This window comes from Sceloporus occidentalis, unplaced genomic scaffold (genome assembly GCF_023333645.1).
Source record: "Sceloporus occidentalis isolate IW3139 unplaced genomic scaffold, rSceOcc1.0.p SCAF_8, whole genome shotgun sequence".
Classification (NCBI taxonomy): domain Eukaryota; kingdom Metazoa; phylum Chordata; class Lepidosauria; order Squamata; family Phrynosomatidae; genus Sceloporus; species Sceloporus occidentalis.
Window position 1 is genome coordinate 11,894,085 of NW_028316988.1, and position 26,776 is coordinate 11,920,860.

At 47.2% G+C, this 26,776-nt stretch overlaps 2 protein-coding genes and 1 long non-coding RNA gene across 3 annotated transcripts; all 3 read right to left on the reverse strand.

Moving 5' to 3' along the window:
• Nucleotides 1-1,278: 1,278 nt before the first annotated feature.
• Nucleotides 1,279-13,683, reverse strand: ENTPD2 (ectonucleoside triphosphate diphosphohydrolase 2). Its single transcript, XM_089534645.1, has 9 exons — nt 13,505-13,683; nt 7,158-7,275; nt 5,903-6,053; nt 5,471-5,630; nt 5,130-5,360; nt 4,436-4,705; nt 3,546-3,665; nt 2,793-2,927; nt 1,279-2,662 (listed from the first exon to the last, which is right to left on the reverse strand). The coding sequence occupies exons 1-9, from the start codon at nt 13,637-13,639 to the stop codon at nt 2,459-2,461; spliced, it is 1,524 nt and encodes a 507-aa protein (XP_089390771.1). The 5' UTR covers nt 13,640-13,683; the 3' UTR covers nt 1,279-2,458.
• Nucleotides 13,684-15,912: 2,229 nt separating this feature from the next.
• Nucleotides 15,913-18,854, reverse strand: LOC149307925 (uncharacterized). Its single transcript, XR_016282204.1, has 3 exons — nt 18,728-18,854; nt 18,553-18,621; nt 15,913-15,990 (listed from the first exon to the last, which is right to left on the reverse strand). It is a non-coding gene; the product is annotated as an uncharacterized LOC149307925 (long non-coding RNA).
• A 1,360-nt stretch (nt 18,855-20,214) lies between these two features.
• Nucleotides 20,215-26,336, reverse strand: SAPCD2 (suppressor APC domain containing 2). The gene is made up of 6 exons (XM_089536833.1): nt 26,021-26,336; nt 25,558-25,703; nt 25,132-25,278; nt 24,530-24,631; nt 24,205-24,327; nt 20,215-23,408 (listed from the first exon to the last, which is right to left on the reverse strand). The coding sequence occupies exons 1-6, from the start codon at nt 26,334-26,336 to the stop codon at nt 23,280-23,282; spliced, it is 963 nt and encodes a 320-aa protein (XP_089392959.1). The 3' UTR covers nt 20,215-23,279.
• Nucleotides 26,337-26,776: the final 440 nt, after the last annotated feature.

The following is a 26,776-nucleotide window of genomic DNA, read 5'->3' on the forward strand; positions in this document are numbered from 1 at the left end:
ATTCCTCCAAAGTGACTCGAAGCAGCTTTATTTTGGCCTGTCTGTAACAGGCCTTAGGATGTTTTTTGGGGCAGAAAGATGAAGATGCCTTTAACTCTGGCTTCAGAATGTGCAAAGTATGTGCAGAGATCTTTTTTCCAATGGTAGGCTTGGACTCCCTTGCAAGGCTGTTGTGTGGGCCCACCATTTTGAGCATCCCGGGAGATGCAGCAGAGAAGGCAGAAAGAACAGGAATAGGAGGAATGACAGCAATACGACTGCTTTTAGGTACGCAATGGCGAGACAGTCGTGATGCCACCCCCGTGGGGACACACTGTGGTTGCGCACAGATTGTGCACATTGACACTCCAAACACCCAAATGAACAGAAATAAAAAACCAGAGTCATGGCTCCATCTGGGACTTATGGGCTGAGAGAAAGTGACTGACTCCATGAATCACCTTCTGGGCTCTTAACAATGCCTCCCTCTGGCCAAAAAAAGGGGGAGACATTATCTCCAGGAAAAGGAAATATAGTACAGCAGGCCCCCCAGATCCCCTGAATTAGAGATGCAGGACCCTCGTGAAAGTGGAGAAATCACACATCAAAAAACCCCACTATTATAATTATTTTCCTCTCTGGGAATTTCTGAGTCCTCCAACATAACTCTATGGTCAATATCTGCCCAAAGTTGACCACAGAATTGCACTGGAAGACCTACAAGTGCCTACAGAAGGGTTATCTCTATGAGTCTCTAGGTCCTCCAGGGCAATTCTATGGTTAGCATCTGCCCAAGGTTGACCATAGAGTTGTCCTGGAGGACCTTTAAATGCCTATATGAGGGTTATCTCTAGGAATCTCTAGTTCCTCCAGTACAATTCTATGGTCAACATCTGCCCAAGGTTGACCATAGAGTTTTGCTGGAGGACCTACAAATGCCTAGAGAAAGGTTCTTGGTAGGAGCCTCTAAGTCAGTGATTCTGACTTTGGTCCTCCAGGTGTTTAGGACTTCAACTCCCAGAAGCCCCAGCCATCTTGGCCAATGGTCAGGAATTCTGGGAGATGAAGTCCAAAACATCTGGAGGACTGAAGTTTGGGAATGACTGCACTAAGTCTTGCATTACAACTCTATGGTCAATGCAACTGATCTTGTTTGTTGTCGTTGCTTCCTGCCTCAATCTATTTGGTGGCTCATTCTTGGCAGGAACCAGATTGCGGAGAGATCACTGCAGCACAAAGCAATCAATAATTCCTCCACGATGAAAGAAAGGCCCTCGAGGCGGAGAAATAATATCCACGTGAGGTTTATTTTTAAAGCCAATCGTCACTTTTTTCTTTCCTCCTTGAAATGAGAAACCGATCAAACGCAATCCCAACATTCTTCCTTTTTGCAGAGGCGGACCATCTTTCAAAGGTTACGGTGCAGATTAACCTGAGTGGGAGGAACCCAAGGGAAAGGCAAGGAAATAATGCAATAATAATAGTAATCTGGTAAAAGGCAATGCTTTCGGAAATCCAATTATTTTTAAACTCCAATAGTTTTGCTAGGATGCACCCACTCTGCAAAAATTAATCCAGTTTGACACCACTTTAGTGCTACTGAATTCTGGATACTGTAGTTTTGTGAGACATTTTAATCTTCTCTGCCTGGTGCCACCACAAACTACAAATCTCATAATTCCATAGCATTGAGTCATGGCACTTAAAGTGGTGTCAGACCAGATCATTTGTGCAATGCGGATGCAGCCAATAGGACAGTAGTAAGGTCTCTTTGCAGGATTTCTTCAAGGAGGCATTGCAAAATATATTTATACATTTGGATATGATTAGATCACGCCGATTCCAATATCCGCAGGACATGATTTTATTTCTCAGCTGGGTCTCAAATCCATTGTGTGTCCAGCCAAACAAACAAACAAAGACATACACACACACTGCATTAGTCTGGCCTAATAAAAAAAGCCTGCAATCCTTTTGATAACCAATTTTTAATATAAGGCACCCACATTTTTGGAGGAGGGTTGGCAGCAACGCAGTCTGTGCCTTGCTTGCGGTTCGTCAATGCAGTTCGCCACACATCCAAAATGCAATGAAAGCCAAAAGCCATCGCTTCCCAACCTTCCCCTCCTTCATAAGGGCTAGACTATGTATTTGGTAGTAGTCCATGGTGGGTGCCATGAACCAAACTCGGGATCCCTGAGTCTCAGAAGAGGAACGGATAAAAACAACGAAGTCCTTGGACGTGTGGAGACCGTGCGGTGGTCTTTGCTGAAGGCTTTTTGGGAGATGGAAAAGTAGGCAATGACCCCCCAGGTTCATTTCCATCCATACCTCCCTTCTCCTAATGATCCGAAGGATGAACAGCCAAGAGTCCAGGGAGGGCTGGGATTGTCTGGTGTGTATAAGAGGCTCAAGTGAACGAGCCAAGCCACACCGTCAGGGTCAGTGGAGACTCCTTGTCCTCCACGTTTTGCCCCTTCTACATGGTCCCGCGTCCCTTGGAGGATCTCAGGAGGCACAAGGTGGCCACCAAGGACACCAAGACGATGGCCACCAAGAGCAGGACAAGGCCAACCCAAGGGCCGTATGCCGTCCCTTTCCAGAAGCCGGTCTCCTCCGCAGGGATCATGTTGGTCAGGTTCAGCATGTAGCCCAAGGCCCAGCCGATGGACGTGTCGCCAGCCTGAATGGTCAAAGAGAAACACCTTTTCTTAAAATAGGAAGCAATTAAAACAATGCACACACAAAAAATTGCAACCAATGTCTTTTTAAAAACCTTTCCCCCCAAGTTATTCGTGTCACAGTGGCCTCACCTTTTTCTGGAAGGTGATATCTGGGAAATTGGTGTCATTAAACTTGTAGCCCTCCATCAGGATCAAGTAGACGAAGTTGGCCATCGGACAATAGTCGGCCAAGAACTTCTCCATCTTCGGTGCTTTTGCGTAGAGCTGGGTTTGCAAAGAGAAAAAGGAGGCGCTTGAATTACACTCTCCGGGTCAAAATAGTCCATGTTTTATTTCCCATGGAGGCTGGTGGCTTACAAACCTGTGTGAGATGGGGCAAAATACCCAAAGATGGGCTTTGCACATGGATGAACAGTAGAATTCAAGATACAGCCATGTTAGTCTGTAAAATCAGGATGCACAGAGATCTTGCAGCACCTCTGAGACTCACCGAAAGAAAGAAGTTGGCAGCTTGAGCTTTCATAGATTGAAGTATACTTCCCCAGATGCATTTGGACCAAATGCATCTGAGGAAGTAGACTGAAGTCTATGAAAGCTCATGCTGCCAATGTTTTTCTTTCAGTAAGTTTCAAAGGTGCTGCAAGGTCTCTCAACAATGATGAAGAGTGTTGCACATTATTCATTGCAGGTGCAGGCACACATATGTTCATGGACAACTGCATGCACAGTCAGTTGTGCAATGCCAGAGTCCACCAACAAGGTGGCATTGCACAACTGTTGCAACACCAGTTAATCTGAGAGCTCAAGTTTGGCTTCTCAGAGGCAGAGAAAAAGACCACTCGACTTCTGCATCCGCAAAGTCTGGCGCAGGACAAGACCCACCTCGGACCACGTAGCGTTGCAAATTTCCGCCGTGGCCTCTTCCAGATCGCTCGGGGTGGCCACCCGCCGCTTCATCTCCGACTGGATGAAGTCCACCGTGTAGAAAAAGGCTGAGAAGGCCTGTTGGGGAGCAAAAAGGAAAACATGCAAGGGAGGGGAAAAAGAAGAGGAGGCAGGAAAGGAGTTCAGTTTTGTTAGTGATGCAAGAACACTTTGGTTTTGGCAAAAAAAATCCTTTGTTGGAAAAAGCTAGAATGAAATAAATGATTGAGATTGCTAGTTACTGATTTAGCAAAAAGTAAAACAGTCGGCAACTTTCATGCGCAGAATCAAAAGCACCTCAGCTAATGGATTTTCTGAAACGATACAGAACATGGGGTGTTATCCTTACATTGTCCAATAGGGGGAGGTAGTGCTCCTAGTCTGAATCCACAAAGTGCAGAGTTTGGAGAAAGTTGGAGTTTGTGGTTTCAAGGGCATTCCTGCCCATCTGGCTTCCAGAAAAATTGCCCAATAAAATACAACTTAAAAAAAGATTTAAAAACTATTTGTTTAAAGCCCATTTTAAAGTACAAAGTCATTATGTTCCTCTGAAGCTGAGAGAGTGTGACTTGCCCAAGGTTACCTAATGGGTTTCCATGGCTGAACAAGGATTTGAACGCTGGTCTTTTGGAGACCTAGTCCGACACTCAACCCATAACACCATAATGGTTCCAACTCTTTTCTTTGCTCTATTTAGAGGGAGTTTGCATTGGCCTCCTCTGAGGTTGAGAGAGTATGACTTGCCATAAGGTCAGCCAAGGGGGTTTATGGCTAATGAGTGGGCATTCGAACCCAGGTCTCCCAGATAAATCTGCCCAAAGTATAGTGCTTCTGGAATGGCTACTCACGATGAAGTCCCCGGTGACGCTGGGCTGGAAGACTTTGTCAAAGGAGCAGCGGGAATAAGGGCAGTCCTTGAAGGCGAAGAGGCTGGCCACGTGCGCCTGGCACTGGTCCGCGTTCCCAGAGCCGCTCATGTTCACGATGGCCATGGGGAAGTAGTTGGGGGGCTTCTCGCTGGCGGTGCAAGGGGAGCTGTAGACGCTGTCCATGCTGAAGCTCCGGCTGTAGCCCCTCGGCCAGCAAGGGTTGTCCGCCTTCAGCGCAAACCGCGCAGCCTGCGGACGACGGAAAGCGTCACCATTAATGGCTCCGACAAAGGAGTATAAAGAAAGCAATGCAATGCAGCCAAGCGCTGGTTCACTGAATTGGGTCACATCCCACTTTTGGCCCCCGGAAATGGGAGGCACAGATGGTCACAGCAAGCTAATGGCATTTATAAAATTGGATACAAATGGGTAACACACATCAAAAAAAGGGGCCAACGCACATCAAAAGTGGCCAAGGCACATCAAAAGTGGCCAAAGCATATCAAAAATAAGCAGCACGTATCAAAAAAGTAGTTCACACATTTCAGAAGTGGCCAGTGCACATGAAAAGTGGCCAGTGCACACCAAAAGTGCCCAAATCCTCGGCCACTGGCTTCTGGTTTCCTCTGTAAAACAAGTAAATGGAGGTCCCCACTGAAAGGCGGGCCTTTACCTTCAAGACCCTGGAGAGAATCCTCTTGAGGATCTGGTCCCGGCCGTAGCAGAGGAAACTGTGCGTGTAGACCTTATAGTTCTGGCCGTAGAGCCGTAGAGTGACCGCATTGGCCGGCCGGCTCTCGATCTCCTCGGGGGTCTCAAAGGTGATCTGGGTGGAGGCCCCTCCAAGGTCCATGGCCCCCAGTGTCGTCTTCTTGGGACGGACCCATTGCCCGATCCATCCGTACTAAGCAAGGAAAACCCAAGGGAATAAGTACATCATCAACGTCTTACTGGACTACAACAACTCCCATTATCCCCCAGGGCTGGCCACAGTGGTTGAGGTTGAGGTCTCACCTTGATGAAGTTCTCAAGAAGGTAGTTTGCCGTGACCCAGCCAAAGACCCCTTCGTCTTCTCCGCTCAAGATCCGGGCTCCGCGGAAGTCGAAAGGGTATTGCTTCAGTGTGGAGGCCACGGCCGCCAAGACATGGTCCGAAGCCTGTGGGTCGGTGAGGCTGCGCAAATACAATAAGATGAAATAAATGGCATGGTTTGGAAACCAGTGATTCCCAAACTTCGGTCCTCCAGGTGTTTTGGACCTCAGGTCCCAGAATTCCTGACTGCTGGCTAATAATTAGGAATTCTGGGAGCTGAAGTCCAAAACATCTGGAGGACAAAAGTATGGGAATCTGTGGATGAAGAATCTGTGGATACAGAGGGAGGGCTGTATGGACTCTATAACAACCATAATTAATAATAGGAAAGGGCCCTTTTGGGAGAAGCTCACTTGAGCAGCCGCATGCCGGCCGTGGCTCCGAGGTAAAGAGGGGTGACCGCATGCCTCTCCTTTGGGACAGCGGCCACGGCCTGGTTGAGACATGCCTTCAAACTTGCGCCTGCGTCCGGCGGGTTTTTGGCGTAGCTGGAGATTCCTCCTCCTGCGGATCCAAGGAAAGAGAAGGGGCAATCAGAAATAGACTTGGGTCCCATCTCCAAGGTATCGCATAATGTAGCTGCAAATATTCCAAAATCTCAAACGCTTCTTGCATTTTGGATAAAGGAGGCTCAACTTGGAAGGACCTAGAGATGCCTAAGAGAACACTCCACTAGGCAAATACACCCATCCTTCCACATTTGTGGCTTTGACTTTTGTGGATTTGATTACTCACGGACTTTATTAATATGTTCCCACTAGGAATATCCAGGTCCTCCAGTGCAACTCTATGCTCAACTTTAACCTAAAGTCTATGCACCGAAGGACCTGGAGATTCCTAGAAAGAACCTTCCACTAGACATTTGTCACTCCTCCAGTGCAATTCTATGGTCAATGTCTGGCAGGTGTTGATTGCAGAGTTGCACTGGAGGACCTAGAGAGGTTACAAACACAGTTTCTTTCTAATTTGTGATTTTTGCACATTCACAGGGGTCCTGTGCCCCTAAGCCCAGTAAATGTGGCAGGACAGAGTGCGCATCCCTCCCAGCTACACAACCCACAACAATAAAATGAGATAGCCAGAAATAAGTTGTGCCCATCGCATTGCTTGTGGCACACCCAGGTTGAGCATCTCTTAGATCCTGGAGCCATTTGGGATGGGCACCCAATTCATGGGGCATGAATGCCAAGCCTCCCATTCTCTGTCTTTCTTTTTCTTTTTCTCTTCTTCTTCTCCTCCTCTGTTTGGGAAAACAAGCACACCTGGCCCTTTTGTGCTCCTTTGCCCAGCTGGTGCCAAGCACTCCCAGGGAGGGCACACTGGTCTTTATTTCACAACAACAACAACAATAATCCTTTAGATTGAATGCTTTTGGCAGGGCTGGCTGTTATTTGTGTTATTCTTTTACTTCTAAAGCACCATATACAGCAAGGATGCTATACAAATAAATGGTCGCGACAGTAATAATAATATTGAAGAGGATGGCACTGCCAGTTCTAAACTAGAAGATCAAGTGCAGAGTGGGACAGTTCTTTGTCTGAATCAGTTAGATGTGTGGAAGAAGAAGAAGAAAGCATAAGGCAAAATCCGTGGGATTTGCACGCTTACCTTCCACGTCGCACATGCTGTGTTGACTCACAATCCCCGTGTCGTTCTCCTTGTCCGCCGGCCATTTGTACACAAAGAGAGCCGTGTGCGAGGATCCGGCATCCAGGACGATCCCATACTGCGTGCACAGAGAAAGAAATTTGGGAAGCGGGTGCAAGAGAAAAGGAGGACTAGTTTTTACATTCCCATCCTTTGCCATTGCCATCCTTTGCGGCTGAGAGAGAGTGACTTGCCTTGGCCGAACCGGGTTTCAAACCCTGTCCAACACTCAAATCATGATGCCAAGCTGGCTCTGAGATACAAACTAAGATATGATGCAAACTAAGAATTTGGCAGGATGTGCTTGTACAAATCGAGGGGAATTACAATGGAGCTGCTTGGAACAAATCCCCTGGTCTTTGGCTTTCATGACGTATTTTCCCATTATGTGCCTCCAAGTCATTTCCAACCTGAGATGAACCCTTCAGGGGTTTTTCTTGGGGTTCAGAAGAGGAGCTCAGCTCAGACCAGAAATCCCAAACCTCCCTGTCCCTTTGACCATCTATGGGTTTATGAGCCACTTGCTATAAATAGGCCTCCTGGCTCTTGGCAAACATGCCGAAGTTGGGCAGCCAAGTGAAGGAGCTTTTTCCTAAGAAGGGCTCACCTGAGACCCACAGAAGCATTTTCGTATAACACCGGGAACGGAGGGACGCGCAGTTCCCACGGGGATTTGCAGAAGGTTTTCATCTTGCATGCCCAATTTTGCACAATGTTTTCAGAAAGCTGAGAAGGCCTTTGCTCACAGCATTATCCTCTGTGTCACTATTCCCCAATTTGCTTTTAAGTTTTATTTTTAAATGCATGGCTGCTCCCCAAAAGAGGCTGAAAACAAGGGATGTAAAGTAGAACCAGCAGTTTGGCAAAGATATCTTTTTCTTGGGGTACAACCTCCAAGTTCCTCCAAACGATGGCTGGGAACATTTGGGGGCACTTGGAGGTTGTACCCCAAGAAAAAAGGATTTGGTCAAGTTATTTGGGAAAGCTCAGGGATATAGCACCAGGGATAGGAAACCAGTGGCCTCCCTATATGTGACTATAACTCCCATGTTCCCTGATCATATGGCTGGGGCTGATGGGATTGGGAGTCTAGCAGCAAATGGAGAGCCCTTCCTGAATTGGAAACACTGGGAAAGTCCTGGTCTACAACCCTAACCCTATCTATCTATCTATCGATCGATCAACTGACCGACCTACCGACCTACCTATCTACATACAGATCCTTCAACTTCCCAATTCATTCTTAATAATTCCTAATTAATCCTCCGCCGTCCCACTTTCTCAGATGCTTTTAAAATGTCTGGTTTCTCTTTCCTCCTCCCATTCTCTCTTTTGTCCTCATCCTACTTTATTTGCTGCAAACTGAAGTTAAAGCAGTTTGCATTCAGCTAACTCTATAGCGGGGGAAAGGAGAAGAAAGAGAATCGCCTTTCCCTTCCCAGTTGGCTATGGCAAAATCAAACTGCTGCAGAATGTCCTGGTATTAATCCCTTATTATTCTTTATTAATAACTATTGCCCTCTTAGCCAAACTCTGACGTTCGTTGGCCACATGTGCCCCAATTCTCCTCTGTGAAATGTTGGAGGGCATGCCTTTGCAAACTCTCTTGTTCCAAGTTTTGGAGCAGGAATGCTCTCTGCAACACAAGTCCAAACAGGAACCAGAAGTTGGTGATCGGCTGCCAGAGGAGCACAAAGGAATGAAATCATGTCTCTCCAGAGCCTTGGCATGAATGGGGAATGGTGCTTGGCGGGGGTGGATGATGGGCCATGTGTTTGCAAGGACAAAAACCCAGGTCTCCTCCAGGACAAGAAAATGCACGTGAATCCATACTGGGTTGCAGGGAAACTCCATGACAATTGATCTCAAAGGTATATGAAGGGTCTGGGGGAGCAAAATGAAGGCATTGCACCTCCAAATAAAATTCTGCACCTGCATTAAATTCACTTGTAGGTCCTCTAACATGATTCTATGGTCAATTTCTGGCCAATGTTGACCACAGAGTTGCACTGGAGGAGCTGGAGATTGCTAGGTAAAAAGGTAAAAAGAATGGCATATATTTTTCCCCACATTCATGGGGGTCCTTCACCCTGAACCCCGTCAAATGTGGAGGGACCACTATATTGCCAAAAAAGCCCATCCAGGTAGGCAGCCAGTCCCACAAGAAGAACCCATCCCAATTCTCCCAGGCTAAAATAATTCAGCTTTAGTGGATATACTCCATATGGTTTAAATATTAGAAGAGAATGAGAACAATCTATTTTTTGCCTTATATCCGTCACGCCATTTCCAGACCCTCCCGCCCTCCTCCGCGACGCAACCTCTCTCACAATCCGCTGCCAACTTCGCCACCCCAAGAGGGCCTTGTTTTGTTCCCCTTCTGCATCTGATATCAATCTGTAAGTGCCCCAACCTCCCTTCCTCCCTCCTGCCTTCCTCTTTCTTTTTTAAAACTTTGGTTCCCCTGGAGATGATTTTGCAATGAATATACAAGGAAGGCCAAGTCTCTTTCCATAAACAGTGTCTTGGGGCCTCGGAAATGGAACAGACCCACAAAGACATCCAGGAGACCAACACACACACACACACACACAGACACAAAACTCCTGACTTCCTCCACAGATGGAGCAAAAAAGAAGCCAGTGCAGCTTCCAAAGCTTGCAACATGTATCTGGTGCATTTTGGTCAATCCCATAAAGGTATCCCTCTTTTGTGGATTCTGGATGGCATTGTACTTTTTTGCTATGTGGCCAATACCAATGCATGGTTTTCTTGCAACACCTGCAATGCGTGGTTATTCTACAATACCTACCTGCACTGTATATTTTTGTTTATTTGTTTGTTTGTTTGTTTGCAATATCTGCAATGCCTGGATATGCTAACTTTAGTTATGGTTATTCTCTGGGCTTCTCACTCGCCATCAGGGTGGGAGATTGGAACCTGGACCTCCAAAGTCTCGGTAATGCAACACTTTCTATACAGTAGTTGCAGCAGAGGCATCATCTTGCAGACCCCCCAAGAAAAGAAAGTGATTTGTCATTAATAAACCATTGCATTAATGAAAAGGTCCATGCAAAGAAAACCCCAACTTGTCTTGTGTGGCTTTGCATTTCTGAAAAGACCTTTCTGCTTCTTTTTGACAAAAGGAAGTGGAAGGAAACCACAGCCGGAAGCAAGGAGGTGTTCCCCACAGCTTCCAGCCCTGTGCTGTTCGTCCTTGATCAAAACCACTGCAGTCCATCACCAGAAGGTTCAAGATAGAACCAAGGGAAGAAGGAAAAGAGCCCAACGTCGACCCTGCAAGGCGGGACAGCCACCTTGATGCACCATGAGAGCCGAAACAGATTCTGGAGGTTGCAAAAGGCCATCAAAATTCTTAATTATCAATTGGAATTCGACATCATCACCTAAGATACATCTCTGCCTGCAGAGTTGTGTTAGATTGGGCTGCACAAGCCTTGTGTTCCATGGCAACGTCAAGCAACCGAATATGTGCCTCAATGCACACCCACATGCGCAAGGGAAGCACACGTGTAATGCCCCTTTCACACCCTTGAATTGCATGTGGCGGCTCCACATTCTCGATGATGATGATGATGCAGCAATAAGAAATGCAGCACTTGGAACCCTCTGGGAGTCTTCTTGCTGTTGCTGTGTGCCTTCAAATCATTTCCAACTTACGGCAATCCTATTTTTGTGGCAAGATTTGTCCAGAGAGGCTTTGCCTTTGCATCCTTCTGAGGCTGAGAGAGTGTGGCTTGCAAGGCTGGCAAACCCCAGACTTGCAGCACTGCAATCCCAAAAGAGGATTGTGCCCAATAAAGGCCATGAGATTTCCTTGCCCAAGAGGGACTACAAGGCCCATCCTCCTTCCCCGCTTTCCCATCTTGGCCTCTGGGATAACAATGGCCGGAGTACATTTTTTGCCTGGCTTGAAGTCATGTTCGCTGCTGGGATGGAAGCACATTAGGTCAAGCTTGGCTTGTTTATAGGGCAGCTGGGCAGAGATCCAGCTCAAAGGGAAGAAAACCAAGGGAAGAGAGAGAACAGTCTTTTATGCAGCTCATCCCAAAGGACCTGGATTTAAATCCAGGGGAAGGGAAGAAGAGAAGTCTGCAAACTCACACGGAAATGCCAGGAGGAAGCAGGTACCTGGGTTGCATCCGCACTGCAGAAATAAACCACTTTGCCTCCCATGGCTCCATGGTAGTTAAAGTGGCATCAACCTGGATTCTTTCTGCAGTGCAGCTGCAGCCTTAACCTCTCCAAACAAGGCATTGCAAGACTTAATTGGGCCTCTTTGTATGACAGGGCTGGAGAAATTTAGGAGGCCCCCCAATCTCTTGGGCTCCCAATCCAGCTGTTCCCCAAATGCCCCCTTCTCTGTGGCACCAGCCTCCAATGGTTTTCTAGCTTTGGAACAAGTTGTTCAAACTTCTCCAAAGGCTTTGGCGCTGTCAGTTAAAGCTTTTAATAAATGGTAACCCATGCTAGTATTTTGGGGAGCATTGCCCTTTCTGCCTTTGACCCCAAAAGGGGTCCTTCTCTGAAATCGAAAATGGAGAAGATCTCCAGAATGTGAAGAAATTCCACAGAATATGAAGATCTCCAGAATGTGGAGAAGAACTCCAGATCTTCTCTGGAATCAAATGTGGCCTCAAACCATGAGGACCATGAACTTGTCTGCTTTTCTATATAGCGAGTGTGTCTGGGATTTCTCCAAGATGGGATATGCAGTTAGTATTGCATGTCCCATGCTGGAAAAATCCCAGCCACACCTTCCTCATAGAAAAGCAGACCAGTCCCTGGCCCTCATGGAGACAAGGCTCCCTGAATGCAAAGCCACCTTCCTCCGGACGATGTCTCAGCACTACTAAAGCTTGTAAACCAGGAGAACGAGAGTTATTAGGCATACGAGAGCTTCGCTTAATGAGATGGAAGCATTCATTAAGACTTCCTAATCCCAAAAGCAGCCAGGGAAGCTTTGCAAGCCAAAGAGGAATGACTCTTCCCACCAAGAGGTAGACTGCCTTTGATAATGGAGGCTTCACTTGAGGCTGTTGAGAAAAGCATAATATTGTATTTCATGAGTACGTTGCCCTCTTATAATACCAAGCAACTAAGCAATGCTAGGTTGCAGGTCATTGGTTTCATAAATGGATCCTTTACCCCCAAGTGAAACAAACCCTGGATCATCATCATCATCATCATCATCATTTTGCTCAGCTCCAGCATCCAGACTGAGAGAAGCAGCTTCACAATTATACCGTGTAAGGAAGAATCTAGAAATGCAAAACGGCTTTGTTCCTCTTCTTTTTGGAGTGAAGGGAGAGAAGCGAGGTCAGATGTTCTGGATGGAAACCCAGATGGTGTGGCTTCTACCCAGGGACTGAAAGGAGATCTGTGTGTCTAAGTGTTTTACAACAAACCAGCAAGCAGCCCTTCCGACAAGTCTGTTCTAGACCCAGAAGGAGACAGTTCATCACTAAACAGAGAGATATATTCTCTGCAACCATTAACAAAGAGAAGAACTCCATTGCAAAACATGTGGCCTTCAGAGAAGCTCAAAATAAATGGGAGCTGCATCCAAGAGCTGCTTGGAAAATCTGCTTTAAAGAGCCATGAAAGTCACACTCTCTCAGCCCCAGAAAATCTTGTGGCTGTTGTGTGTTGCAAGCTTTATGAAGCTCCCTTGGCTTCTTCGTCAGGCAAAGAAAGGATACAGAAGAAAGCAAGAGCTAGTCACAGTCCTGCATTTGGTCAACCACAAGTTGTGGCTGTTGCCCTCAGTTCAGAGGGCAGCTTTTTCTTTTGCAGTCAGTTTAAAGTTCTATTCCCTGGACTGAATGTCCCAGTATCCCCAGGGCCAGCTGCATGAACCTCCCTCCAGAACCTGAATCTGGACGGGGAAAGCTTGCAAAAGGTGTCAGGTGCATTTGGGTTGGTCCAGTGATGGGGAAATGGGATGGATGGATGAGAGTGCCCTCTCTTCAAGGGGGTCAGGAAGCCAAGTTGGGGGGGGGGGTCCTCTGAGGAGAATGAGGAAGGAAGGAAGGAAGGAAGGAAGGAAGGAAGGAAGGAAGGAAGGGGAAAAGTGGGATGGAAATCAAGGAAGGAAGGGGGAAAGTGGGATGGCAATGATTCTCTGATTCTAAATCAAGGAATGAATCAAGGGGGGAAGGAGAAAAGTGGGATGTAAATTAAGGAAGAAGAAAAGGGGAGAAAGAGGGATCCCGGTGCAAGCCCCCCTCCCCCGGGCCATGCCCCCCTTCCTGGGGGGGGTTTCCCTGGGAGGAGGCCAGTCTCACCTTGAAGCCGGGGGTCTGCCGGAGGTCCTTGGCCGGGAGGCAGAGGAGGAGGAGGGCGGCCAGGGCAGCCAGGGCCAGGGCCCCCAGCAGAGCTGCCGCTGCCCCCTTCTTCTTGCCCCCGGAGGAGCCCATCATCCTCCTCCCTCTTCTCTCCTGCTGCTGCTGCTGCTGCTGCTGCCCCAAGGAGGACCCAGCAGCAAAGGCAAAGGCACCGAAGGAGGCAAAGGCAAAGGCAGGCTCCGCCTCGGCTGCAGAAGGGGCCGATCCGCCGCTCCTCGCCTCTTCCTCCTCCTCCTCCTCCTTCCTTGCAAAGCTGCCCAGTCAGCTCCAGAGAGCAGCCAGGATCCCAACCGCCAGGTCGACCTTTCAGGTATCATTCCTCCTTGGGAATCACCTGCCTGCCAAAGGAGTCCCATTGCAATTCAGCATGGCATGGCATGGCATGGCATGGCCCCAGACATGGCCCCCCTCTCCTTTCCCAGGGAGCTGTCCTCCCTGCCTCCCTTCCCAGGAGGAAGCCCACAAGGCTTGCAGCAGGGCTAAGAAGCCACATTGCCAGGAGGGGTCTCTCGGCTCCTGTCCTCCATTGAAACTCCCTTTTTGTCCTCCTTTTGTGAGGTGATGAGGACAACCCTGCAAACATGGAGCCAGAGGGGTCTTCATGGATGGCTTTGGGCTGAGCAGGTTCACCATTCTGGAAAAGCTTGGGACCACTTTGAGGCAGCCCTTTGGGGAAGCTTTTCTTGGGAGCTCCACTGTCCAAGGTGCTGGACCCCCAAAACCTGTCAGGGTCCCCTGTGGGTCCAAGGTGACCCATGTCCTGACTGCAAAGGAGGACAAGGCACCCCCCAAAATGTGGGACCACCCAGAAAAATGGAGGGCGTGACCCAAGCAAAGCCCCAAAGCCCTCATGTCAATGTCAAGGCATGCTTCTTAGGGATGCTCCAGGCGGAGAAGTTTTGGAATTTCCTCCTGGACAGAAGGCTGAAAATGGAGGACTTGTCCTGGAAATGGAGGACTCCTGGTCACCCTGGATGGGTCCTCCTTGTCTTCATCTGAGCTGGAGGGGACCCTTGGAGACTACTTTCTTCTCTAAAGCACTGGTGGCCTAGTGGTTTGATCGTTGGAGACCAGGGTTTGATTCCTGGCTCAACCATGGGCAAGTCACACTCTCTCAGCCTCAGGAAAAGGCAAGGGCAAATCTCCTCTGAACAATTTGGGCAAGGAAACCCTATGATGGGGTCTCCATAAGTTGGAAACCATTTGAAGACACACAGCAACAAGAAGTGGTTTCCAAACTTTGGTTTCCCAGGTGTTTTGGGGACTTCAGTTCCCAGTATTCTTGACTGTTGGCCAAGCTGACTGGGGCTTCTGGGGGTTGAAGTCCAAAATCCCTGCATCACCAAAATTTGGGAACCATTCTAAAGTCTCGCTTCCACCAACCGAGGATGAACAGATCACACTTTAGCAATGCATCCAGACCTTGCTGGGGAATCCTGCTGTTTAAAGCCCTGCAATGAAGGTCCTTAAACCCCCCAAAGAGCTCTTATATAGTCAAGGAATCCTTCCAAATGTTTAAGGGAAGCCTCTGTCCTTGTAATTTGAATCCATGAATGGAAAACAGAGGACTGCTCCTCAAAGTCCTTACGAAATAGGGCTGGCCTTCAGACGATGGCCACCAATGGCTGTATTAAGGATAAATCCATTTTTGCAACCTTTCCACTGGAACAAACAACATAGTTGTATTACAGAGTCTGATGCCAGCCAACAAGGGATGAGGATGGGAAAAGAAGCATAAAGCCCAATATCCCCGCAATGCATACATAAACATCTGAATAGACATCAGAATAGCTAATTTTAGCCGTCTTACCCGTTTAGTCAGTTGGCATTTTGCATCCTTCGCCCACCAACTGCTCTTGGAAAGATCTTGCAAGGGCTTGCTTTGCTTTGTGGGGTGGTCTGTTGTCCTTCCGCTGGCATTTTGCCCCAAATGGAAAGTCTAAAAGGCCCTGCGAGGCCATAGAGACAATGGTCACCAGTGTCCAACTGAACACAGGACAGAAGGGGGACATCTGGGAAAGAGTGCCTTCTGGGCAAACAAGACCAGGTCCAAAAAACGGAGCCTGGTTTCTTTGAAGAGCATCCAACCATCTCTCTTCTCCACTGAAAGCACAAAGGGATGGCCTTTCTTTTGGGGTCAAGCCAAGGTCCATCTGTCCACCGCAAAAGATCTCTTCCCAGGATGCCTGCAAGGAAGTCTCCCAGCCAAAACAAGAAGGGCTCACTGCCCCATTTTGGTTGCCATCCAAAATTTGGAAAACACGCTGGACGGCCTCTTAAGTATTGTCCAAAAATAGGGAAGAAGAGGGCAGCTATGGGTGCCAAACTTGCCCAAAATATGGCCGAGAGAAAGATCGGACAAAGTGATAGATGGACAGATGAATGAATACAACAGTTGATAGGGAGACGGATAGACAGGTGCCAATCTAGGTATCAAAAGAACAATTTATATTATATTTAAGGGGTGGTTTAAGTACATCACACTTTTGTTGTTGTGTGCCTTCAAGTCATTTCTGACTTATGGCAACCGTAAGGCATAAAGGGGTTTTCTTGGAGGGGGTTTGCCATGGCCATCCTCTGAAGCTGACTTGACCAAGGGTCACCCATTGTGTTTCATGGCCAAACTGGGAATTGAACCCTCCAGAGTTGTAGTCCAATGCTCAAACCACTATGCCACTGGGTGACCCTGGGCAAGTCACACTCTCTAACCCTCAGAGGATGGCAATGGCAAACCCCCGTCTGAAGAAACTTTCCAAGGTCCTATGATCCTGGGTTCAATCCTGTCCAGCCATGGAAACCCACTGGGGGTCCTTAGGAAATCCAAAGGAGGCCAAGGTGGCATCTTTCCAAGAAAACCTTATGATAGGTTCACCTTAGGGTCTCCATAGTTCAGAAACGACTTGAAGACACACAACAACAAGAACAACTGCTATTCTATTATACTTAAGGCTAAGGGGCATTTGAGGTCTTGTTTATCCCCAGCCAAGAGAGACAGATGTTTAAAGGTGGAGCTCTCTGAGTCATTTCCGAATTATGGAGACCCTAAAGTGACATTATCATGGGGTTTTCTTGGAAAGATGCCGCCTTGGCCTCCTTCGGTTTTGCCTAAGGACTGCCAGTGGGTTTCCATGGCTGAACAGGATTTGAACCCAGGATCACATCCCATTGCTGAGACCACTACACCAGCAACCTGCCTTAAGGCCCTTATTAAAACCAGCCTTTTGCATTATACTCAGAACAAACTGGGTACCAACGGTGCGCTTTCGGAGCTGGCATAGATGTGTTGTTCTTCCTTGTGAGTCAGGATCCGTCCGCAGGAGGAAACCAGGCACATATCTGAATAAATAAAGGCAGCAGCAGGGACCTCTTTATGGCTTTAGCAAACACGTTTTAAACACTCCAGGCCTTCTTGCACAACCGAAGGGAGCTTCGTCCTCACCACACCCGGCTTTGCTGGAAAAACAAAATGATCTGCTCTCTCTGGATCCAGAGGCAGAAGTTTATGGTGTGTTTTAGCAGATTGCTTTGCAGTTGTTGAGGAAGGACAGCGTTTTGGGAGGCTTGCAAAAATAATGCCTGCACCAGATCCGCCGCTGTGATCGCTGTTCCCTCCCCAAAAAGCATGTGGATTCTCACAGTCGGGAATAATAGGGGAAAGATGAATGGGAGGAGAAGTGAAAGGAACCATTGATAGGGCTTGGTCATTCATTTGGCACACTTGGCACAGGTCTTGGCATTTAATGGGCAAAGTTCACACATGGGCTCTTTTTTCTGTCCTGAATTTTGGATTACGACTCCTGAAACCAGGGTTCGATTCCCAGCTCAGCCATGGGAAAGTCACACTCTCTCAGCCTCAGGGCAAGGCTCCTCTGATCAAACCGTGCCAAGAAAACCCCATGATAGGGTCACTTTTGGGTCTCTGTAAGTCTGAAATGACTTGAATTCACTCAACAAGTACTATAACAATGTAGTATGATAAGGATCCTAGAGAGATGGTGACATATTCATAGATAGGTGTGTCTAGCAAAGCATAATAACATCCAAAATCCACAAAACACAGATACCAAAATGCATTTGAAAGCTTGCTAAGCTCCAGCAGCTTCTTCATCAGAATCATACCAAGGGAATAAATTATATCAGAAATGGATAGTCCCAGGCTTGCATTTTTTCAAGGCGTTGCTCTTTGGAGGGATATCTATGCAAGCAGGTTCCTCTTATTTCTGGCTGTGTGTCACTAGGAACAAAGTTTCCCAAAGCCCAGGAGATAAAAATCAAAATCGCAAAAGGTTACTTCTTCTGAGATCCTTGGTCACAAACCCCTTCCATTAGGCAGAGACCTTTGAATCATTTCACGGTTTTGCATTAGGAACATTGTAGGTAACACATGCCAAACGTAATCCCAGGACTTAAAAAATTAAAAAGGTTCCACCTTTGTTGGAGGTAGAAACCCTAAAAAAATTAAAGTCCCAGTATATTGGCTCATTCTTTAGGATTTAGAGAGTCATCATCTCTCCAAAAAGAGTCCTTTTTGGGGATTTGATGGGGACCCTTCCAACTCTATGATAATATGGATACAAAGGATGGATGGATGGACAGAAGTTTGAACTTTGGGGTAACAGGTTGAGGGCATCCTTCCTCAAATGTGTTTCCACCAAAGCGCATGGTGTGCAAAAGCATCAAAAGAGATTGAAGTTGCTAATTCTGCGGTTCCTTTGAAAAGGCAGTGAGTCACCCTGAGAGCAATTCCTTGCAGATGAAGAGGAAAGGGTTGCCCCAGAGAGGAACTGAAAGCAAGAAGGTGAAAGGGCACCCGGTACACAGAGTGGAAAAAAGAAACTTCAGAGCATAGAGATGGAAAAGATAAGAAGTCTGAATTGGGGAAGAGAAAAACCCATTTCCCCTGGAGGGACCTCAGAGAGATCTGGACCTCAGGGACTCCTGTTCTGGCCCATCGGTTCCCAGTTGAAAGGATTCATTGCAAAGCTCACCTCCGTCTTTTGCAGTTTGGACGGGGAAAGGTGGGTTGCGAGAATTAGCACAAAGCCCGACTCCATCTCCTGCAGGAACAACAAAAGAGGAAAATGGCAAGAATTCAGCACAAAATTTGTTTACAACCGAAACAAAAGCTTTTTTGTATCTCATCAGGTTTGAGAATCAGCTCACCTGCAGCAGAATGTGTGTCCCCACCGAACGACGCAATGTCAACAATTACCACGTTGGCATTAAAAATTGGCGTTTGTCCATTTTATTTGGGCATTTTGAGCTTTATTGCACTGTTTACTATACAGAGGCTGCTGCAACCTGACAGCAAAAAACATGCATTTCTCCATTCTTTCCATGCAGATGCTGTTAAGGAAGAAAAAGAGAAAGAGGCTGCATAGAAGGGACAAAGACTTTGCAAAAAAGACCTTGTTTGTTAGAGACTATACATTGGAGTCAAGGCATTTCTCACCTCCCTCCTTAAACTTTTAATCCAAGATGGAAAATGCAGGCTCACAACTTTCCCCCCAACTTGCCAGGTATACTGTTTGTGTATTTCTACAGACATTTCAAAGACAACGCAATTGTGTTGGTTACAACTTATTTTGCAAACAAAGGAGGCTGCCTGATCCTCGGAACAAACGCTTCGTCTCACCTGGATCTTTCTTTCCAGTCTCCGGGGGTTTACTATGGGAAATAATATTATCCTTTGATTCTGTGCCCAAAAACCCTCCTGAAGAGACCGTGCGCTTGTTTTAAAAGACCTGCAATGCACCGGGGTCAAAAAACATCCCACATGAAGCCACAGTTGGCTTTTAACTGGCCTCAATGAAGATTAAAATATACCTGCAGCAACAATGCACAACAAAAGAGGACAGATTTTGAGATGGGTAGCAGAAAACAAAGAACTGGTCCTGGAAAAGAGAGATCGCTAGGCGTTTGTGCCAACCTGCCTATGCCAGGTACTTGTTGAGGCAAGAAAGAGGATCAGCAGACAGTTGGCAATAAAACATCTCTATCATTGAGCCAGAGATTGCCCACAATTAGGCAATTTGCCTAACAGAACAGCCCCATTTCACTCTAATTCCCATCAGCATGCCTGGTTACTGAGAAAAATGGGATTTATAGTCCCAGACACATAGGGAAGGGGATAGGTTGCTTTGCTTTACAGTGCAATCCAATGCATGTTTAGGAGCAAATTGTCTCATATCCATTGGAGGACTGTCTCCCATGTTTCTACAGCAGCCTTCAGCAACCTCAAAATGTATTGGATTACAAGTCCCATAATCACCAGGCAGTTGAGGGAAGCTGCGATGCGCCCCTAAAAGCAATCTCTCATTGAATGGCTATGGATTTACTTCTGAACATTTATAGAAACATCCTTCAAACAAACGACTGCAAACCTATGTTTTAGTTAGGAAAGTCTGCCATCTTGTGACTGAAGATGGCACTACAAGCTTCAAACAAATGCATTTTAAAGACAAACTAACCCCCAGGTTCTCATTTGAAAAACAAATAATCTACTTTTCCCAAATAAAGTAATAATAAACTTTAGTAAGAAAGTTTTTAGACCTCATACATATCCTTTGAGCTACGACACAAACAGACATGCATCCTCTTGGTTTTAGATATTATAACAAACAACGATTGCAGTTTTCAGGCTCATTATATCATTTATTTTTTGTGGGTGTGAGAGAAGGATGGTCCTCCATGATGACAAACATTATCAACAAGTATAAAAAGGAAACCATTTTTAAAAATGCTACATACAAGACCAAAAACTAGCTATAAAAGTTTCGATGTAAACGCCTCTGGGGAGGAAGAGGGTTGAAGGCCAAAATGCCCGCTAAAAAAGAAGGAAGAGATGCATCTATAAAGAACCTTTGCATTAAGGCATAAAATGGACTCTTGGGGGAAGAAGAGTCAAAAGGTTTGAAATAAAAACGGGGAGCAAAGAAAGAAAACCGTAAACCAAAAATGTAAAGGAGGCTGCATAAAGTTGCATAGGCTGCATATATTCAATCCTGTACCTGAATACTTCAGTATGCATAGTATATTCACACACCACTTCGTACAAATGACTTTCATGTGAAGCAGGCTCAGACTTATTAGTAACTTTTACCGTCTTGACTACATTTTTGATATCGCTTGGCCACACTTGTCCTCATTTTCTTCTGTGAAATGTTGGAGTGCATGCTATTAAAGTTGCTTTATATATATTTATATATATTTTCTAGTGGATCCTCTGCATCCGCTGGGATTTTTTCCAAGACTTCCCTTGAATACCAAAATCTGTGGATGCCTAGGTCCCATTATATACTATGGCACAGTACAATGGTGGCCCTTATATAAAATGGCAGAATCAAGGTTGTGCTTTTGGGGATTTATATCTTTTTAACCGTGGATGCTTGCATCCATGGATAAAAAAATCAGGGGATATGGAGGGCTGACTGTATATTTGCTATAACCATCAATGGTTAATAATTTTTAAAGCAGCCCTCCACTTTCTCACAAATTAACTGCAACTAAACGCAATGCTATTGGTAGTCGCAAAACTCCTGAACACATGCACACACACCCCTTGTAACTAGTTTTTATGTTTAGAGTTGAAGTTGGGCTTTACCTTGTAACTATAAAAGAAAATAATAAAACTCGTTTGCAATTACACCGAGTGACGCTGTCCTGCGTAGCCTTGATCTTAATTCTCTGCACTTACTATAAAGGTTGCAAATGAAAATACAGCACTATAAGAGTCTGAAAGGCGATTTCACAGCACCCCCTGCTGGCAAAAGCGGGTTACGTTCAGAGAATGGCTGCTCTATATCAGGAATGAAGAGTGCATTGGACCCACAAGCTTCTTCTGCTCTTATCTCACATCAGTGATAGCTTCTTATCTCCAATCACCGATTAAACAACAACAGAACTTGAGACAGATTTCAGAATATGCAATTCTTTGTACAATACATAATTAAATTTGTGGAACTCCTTGGCACAAAGGGAACCGGCTCCCAAAGGCTTTAAGGGAGGTTTTACAAAATCATAGAGTAAAAACTCACCATTATTAGCACATAGAGTCAGCCCTCCACATTTGCAACTTTGACTTTTGTGGATATGATTAATATGTTCTCTCTAGGAATTGCTAAGTCCTCCAGAGAAATTCTGCTGGATGTTGACCCTATTGAGTTGCACTGAAGGACCTAGAGATTACTAGAGAAAGCACTTCTCTAGGCATTTGTAGGTCCTCCAGTGTGATCCTATGGTCAAATTCTGGCAGATGATGACCATACAATTCTGCTGGAGGAACTACAGATTCCTAGAGAGGTGTCCTCTCACATTAAAACAGTTGTTTATCTGTGGTTTTTCCACTTCCACAAGGGCCCTGTGCCCCTGTCCCCAGCAAATATGGAGAGCCCCAATTTATAGAGCTGAGAAATGCAAGGCTGATGGTCATGTTGGATGGGGGATTCTGGGAACAGCAGGGTATTTGGGGGGACAAGATCAACAGCCTTCACACTCCGTTCCTTGCAAGGCACAAGATCCCATGGAGTCAACTGGAATAAAGTGGTCCAGATGTAGATGGAGGACTTCTACTGGTTTCAGTGAGGACAGAAGAGCGCCTCTGTAAAACTTCCGAGACCATCTTGAGGTAGAGAGAGGTTGGAGAAGATCCCTGGCAATCCTACCCTTCCAGAGGTTACCTTGGGTTGCAGCTCCCATGTGTCTGGCTGAGGATGATGGGAGTTGTAGACGCAACATCTGGAGGGCAGGAGCGCCAGGTCGAAACAGTCAAAAGGATTCAGCTCTTCATGTCTACAGTCTTGGTCATAGCCATCTTGGCCCAAAAATGTCCGCCAAGGCAACCTGCAAAGAAGAGATCCCTGTTCTAAGTAACAAGCTGCTACGATGACCCAATGGGACCTCCATCTTCCAAGGCAGTCTATCTGTTGCATTCAATTTGATGCAGAGAGCAAGTGGGTTCCTGTGTTCACATCCTGGAGACAATCCAGCTGGCCTGCGTCAGAAACAGAACCCAGCATGTGACCGACTATGGACCCCAAATTTGCAGAAGAAAACAGGTAAAGGCCTGGAAGAGGTTTAAGGATGACCTGGAATCCAACTGAGACGAAGGGAGTGCTGGAGGGAAAAAAGCATTTTGCCCACAATCAGAGGCACTCTTGGAGAAAAACGGCAAGTCTTCACACCGGAGTGAAAAAACAAGAAAGTAAAGATTTCCAGTTGCGTTCCTTGCTTTTAGAATATGGGTTCATAAGGCAAAGTACAGTCCCAAAATTTGGAGTGTTGTCAGAAACGTTTTAGAGAAATGCAGCCATTTAAGTTCCTTTCTCGTGCCGAAGAGGAGATTTCTGGAAGCAACAAGAACAGAGGTTTGCTCATTTTGGATGTTGGCACTGAGACAAAGGACGCGCGTCGAAAGAAGAATGAAATGAAAAGCAAAATCTCATCCTGGAGTGTGTATTCCTGGATAACAAACTTGGTTCTGGGAAATGTCCAAATGGAAAACAATGTAGGCCTAGGTTTGAATGCTGCTTCCCAACAACCAAAAAAGGAGCATATGCCTCTCATCCTCAGGCCTTTGTCAAAGAGAAGCAGGTTGCAAATGTACCATCTAATATTTGCAAATTCCAGACCTGAAATCTGCACGGAGTTTGCAGACACAGCCTGTCTGCCTGTCTGTTGTACCCTAATTCTTCATGCCACCCCAAAAAGGTGGGCATCAGATGAAGGTGGAATCCAGGAGGTTGGCATCCCGGTTGCTTTGGGCACGAGCTTCAAAGAGCTGCTTGATCAGGGCAGATTTCTCTTGCTCCAGCTGAGTGATCCGGTCGCTTTTGTCGGTCACCTCCTGCAAAAGAATATAAACAATGTCACGCGGCTGGATACCTCCAACCCAACACTTTGCAGTGTTTGGGTCAATTACTTTTGGAGGATCTTGGCTCACTTTCTCCCTCTTTCTCCCAGCCTGACCGACCTCGCAGGGTTGTTGTTCAAGGGAGTATAACACGCGGAGGAAGAAATACATGCCACTCTTGAAGCGCCTCAGAGGAAAACCAGGATATTTTTATACTTATCTCTCAATATATTAATACTGAAATATACTTTCACTTTGTGTTTTTAATAGAGTACTTCTTTTTTTAAAACCCTTTCATATCATATAATAAGATCTTTTAGTTACACTTTGCTTTTCATTGCAAGGTATCCTGGGTCCCATAAGCCTAAATGGGTATATAAGCAGAATAATATTTGGCGTAATAAATATAAGTGCAAGGACTATATTATTATTATTATTATTATTATTATTATTATTATTAGGTCAATCAATAACATATTGCCCTCAGATCCTTTTCTCTTTCTCTCTCTTAAGGCTAAAATGGCTGCCAATGGATGCTACTGAGAGGCAGACTGCCTCTGAATATGGAAGCTCTACTTGTTTCTAGTTACTTATAGCTGCTGGAAATCCTCCTCCTCTGTCCTTCTCCTCTTCTCCTTTAAATTTTTCTAACCCACATTTGGAAAAATTCCTCTTTTAGACTAACTATAGTCATTCTGTGTGTCCCCTCATAACATGCAAGTCTTCTCCAAGCACCAAGCTTTCACTTGGATGAGGAAAATACAGAAGTTGTCCTTTGCTGTTTACGCACCTTAGTAAGGAGCCAGTTCTGTTCCTTCAACATATTGATGGTCTGTTGTGGCCCAGCCAAAGGAGGGGAGGTTGTGGCAACGGACATCGGGACGTTTGTGGCCGCGGGACACGGACTCAAAGGCTGTAGGAAGAAGGAAAGTTGGTTTATTCCATACTGTCTACCCGGCCTGATCTTAGTTCCTGACTGGCATCCTTTTAGTTCTTGTCTAAGGCAACAGAGACCTCATCAAGCAGCCAATGCACCCCAAAAACCTGGATGCCACTCTGCTATGGCTGTGGTTGCACCGCCGGATGTTTGTCCTCCTCCATGTCGGAGGACTCACCTTTGCCGAGAAGGAGAGCAGCTCTCTGAGACATTGGTTCAGTTCCTGCAGTTTGGGCAGAAAGTGGTGGAGGTGACTTTGGCTCCCTTCGGCAAGGACCTCCTGAGGGGGGAAAGGGGGAAATGGGGTAGAAAAGCAGGGGGAAATCGCAGAGGAGTAACTAGGTGCATTGCAAATTACATGGGAAAAATCCCTCCTCCCCAGGGCCAGGTGTTGACAAGGTATCGACAAATCCAAAAAATAGAGGTATTGACAAAAGAAGGTACTGATAAATCAAAATAAGGCAGTGAGAAAATAAGGTATTGACAAATCTAAAAGGTATCCCGTTTCGGTGGAGTTGCAGGATCCTGCTTTTTCGCACAAAGCTTTCCCAGCCTTGGTCAGAGCTGAGAAAAATTCCTCTTTTTGGACTACAGATCCCAAGGCTGAGTAGAGAGTCAGTGCCTGGCCTCCAGAGCCAGCAGCTGAACTGTATAAGCACTATGCTGGCTCTTAAAAACAGGGTTTCTTGGCAAGATTGATCATTTAGAGGAGGTTTGTGCCTCCTTCCTCTGAGAATGCCTGGGGCTTCAGCTCCTCTCTTGCGCAGGGTCCCTCCTCACCTTGTGGGCCTTGCTTTGGGCCAGGTGCTTCTGCCGCTCCTGGATCCGGTGGATCTGGTGGCGGTACCAATCCCGGACCTGCTCCACCATCTCCAGCCCCTGGAGCAAGAAGTCCTTCTCCTTCTCCATCTCCTTCATTTGCTTCAGCTGACAAAATAAAAAGTGGAGACGTTTTTGATTGCAGCTCCCCGGATCCCTCCGCCTCCAGTGGTAACACATTTGGGCTTTGCTGCCTATGGTTTGTTGACTGAAATAAAGGCATTTGTTCATTTGGGCTGGGGGATTCTGGGAGTTGCAGCCCAAAAAATAATGAATGACGTTTTCCTTTGCAGAGCAAGCTTCCCTCTCTACCCTAAAGAAGACCGGGAGGGAAGTATTTCTCCACCCCCCAAAACATGTCTCAATGTGCCAAGAGGGCGGCCGTACCATGCCGTAGTCCACGCCGTTGGTGATGGTGTGCCTGCGGTGCTCCCCGCGGTTTCTCGTCTGACGCCGGGTCTCCAGGGCTCCCTTTGCGGTGGCATCGTTCTGCGAAGACTGTGCCAACATCTGGGTCCCACAGGTCTCTGCGGCTGGAGAGGGAACATGAGAAGCCCAAGGCACATGAAACAGAAGGCCTTTGTTGGTCCAGATGTCTTTTCTGCCAGTGGGGCAAACCGGTGGCCACAAGGGGCAACGCAGACACAAATACCCGTCCTCTTGTGCCGCTGACACAGAGAAGGCTCAACCTGCCTCTGATCCTGGAAAGCACCAAATCTCCCCCCAAATGGCTCTCCCCAGCAGGAGGGTGGCAGTAGCAGCCCACAGGGAAACCCTGGGGAGCCCTTGCCCCCCATTTGTTTCCCTGCGGGGAAGCCCTTGCCTTAGTTCCCTCCGGCCCCTCGCTCACCGTGGTCTCTGCGGGAGGCCCCCCTGGCCCTGGGCCCCTTCTCCTCCTGGTTTTCCGTGGGGCTGAGGAGGGAGGCCCTGAGCCCCAGGACGAACCGAGGGAAGGTGAGGCGTCCGTCGGGGGGCGCGGCCCTGCGGAGCCCCTCCAGGACCCCTCGGGGCAGCTCGGCCTCGGCTCCCAGCCACCGGGACTCGATCTCCCGCAGAGGGACGAAGCCCCGCCGCCGGTCGTCCAGGATGTCGAAGAGGGTCCGCAGGCTCTGCAGGAAGGCCGGGGGCAAGGCGCCCAAAGCGGGCTCCGGAGGCAGAGGAGCCATCCCTGCGAGAGGAAAGCCAGGGGAAACCCCCCCGGAGAGCCTCCAACGTTCCCAGGGATTGAATGGGGCTCCCTCTGCCGCCTTTGTGACGTCACCGCCACCAGTCCAAAGGACTGAATGGGGGGAACGCCCCCTCGGCGACGTCGGCGCCGCCCTCCGCGCCTGATTGGACGAAGGCTCCAAAGTTCCAACTAGGAAGGTTCCAACGTTCCAAAGGAGTCAAAGGGACTCTTCCTTGGTGACGTCAGCGCCCCTCTCTCCGAGACTTCCCATTGGACAGAGGAGGACGGAGCCCTGGGAGCTGATTGGCCGAGGCGCAAAGCGAGCTGGTTTGATTTTCTTTTTCGCCCCGCCCTCCGCTCCTTCTTCTTTTATTTTCTTCCCCCCCCTTTATACTATTTTTAAAAGTACCACGAAATGTTATATTATGATATAAAATA

What these genes read in the sequence shown, in the direction of transcription:
- ENTPD2 (XM_089534645.1), bottom strand. Translation starts at nt 13,639, where the DNA reads ATGATGGGCTCCTCCGGGGGCAAGAAGAAGGGGGCAGCGGCAGCTCTG. An exon ending in GCGTCACCGGGGACTTCATC is followed by an intron (nt 3,666 to 4,435) that starts GTGAGTAGCCAT and finishes GCTCCCCAACAG; the next exon opens with GCCTTCTCAGCCTTTTTCTA. An exon ending in GCAACGCTACGTGGTCCGAG is followed by an intron (nt 2,928 to 3,545) that starts GTGGGTCTTGTC and finishes TTGCAAACCCAG; the next exon opens with CTCTACGCAAAAGCACCGAA.
- SAPCD2 (XM_089536833.1), bottom strand. Translation starts at nt 26,336, where the DNA reads ATGGCTCCTCTGCCTCCGGAGCCCGCTTTGGGCGCCTTGCCCCCGGCC. An exon ending in TGCTCTCCTTCTCGGCAAAG is followed by an intron (nt 24,328 to 24,529) that starts GTGAGTCCTCCG and finishes TTCTTCCTACAG; the next exon opens with CCTTTGAGTCCGTGTCCCGC. An exon ending in AGAACTGGCTCCTTACTAAG is followed by an intron (nt 23,409 to 24,204) that starts GTGCGTAAACAG and finishes ATTCTTTTGCAG; the next exon opens with GAGGTGACCGACAAAAGCGA.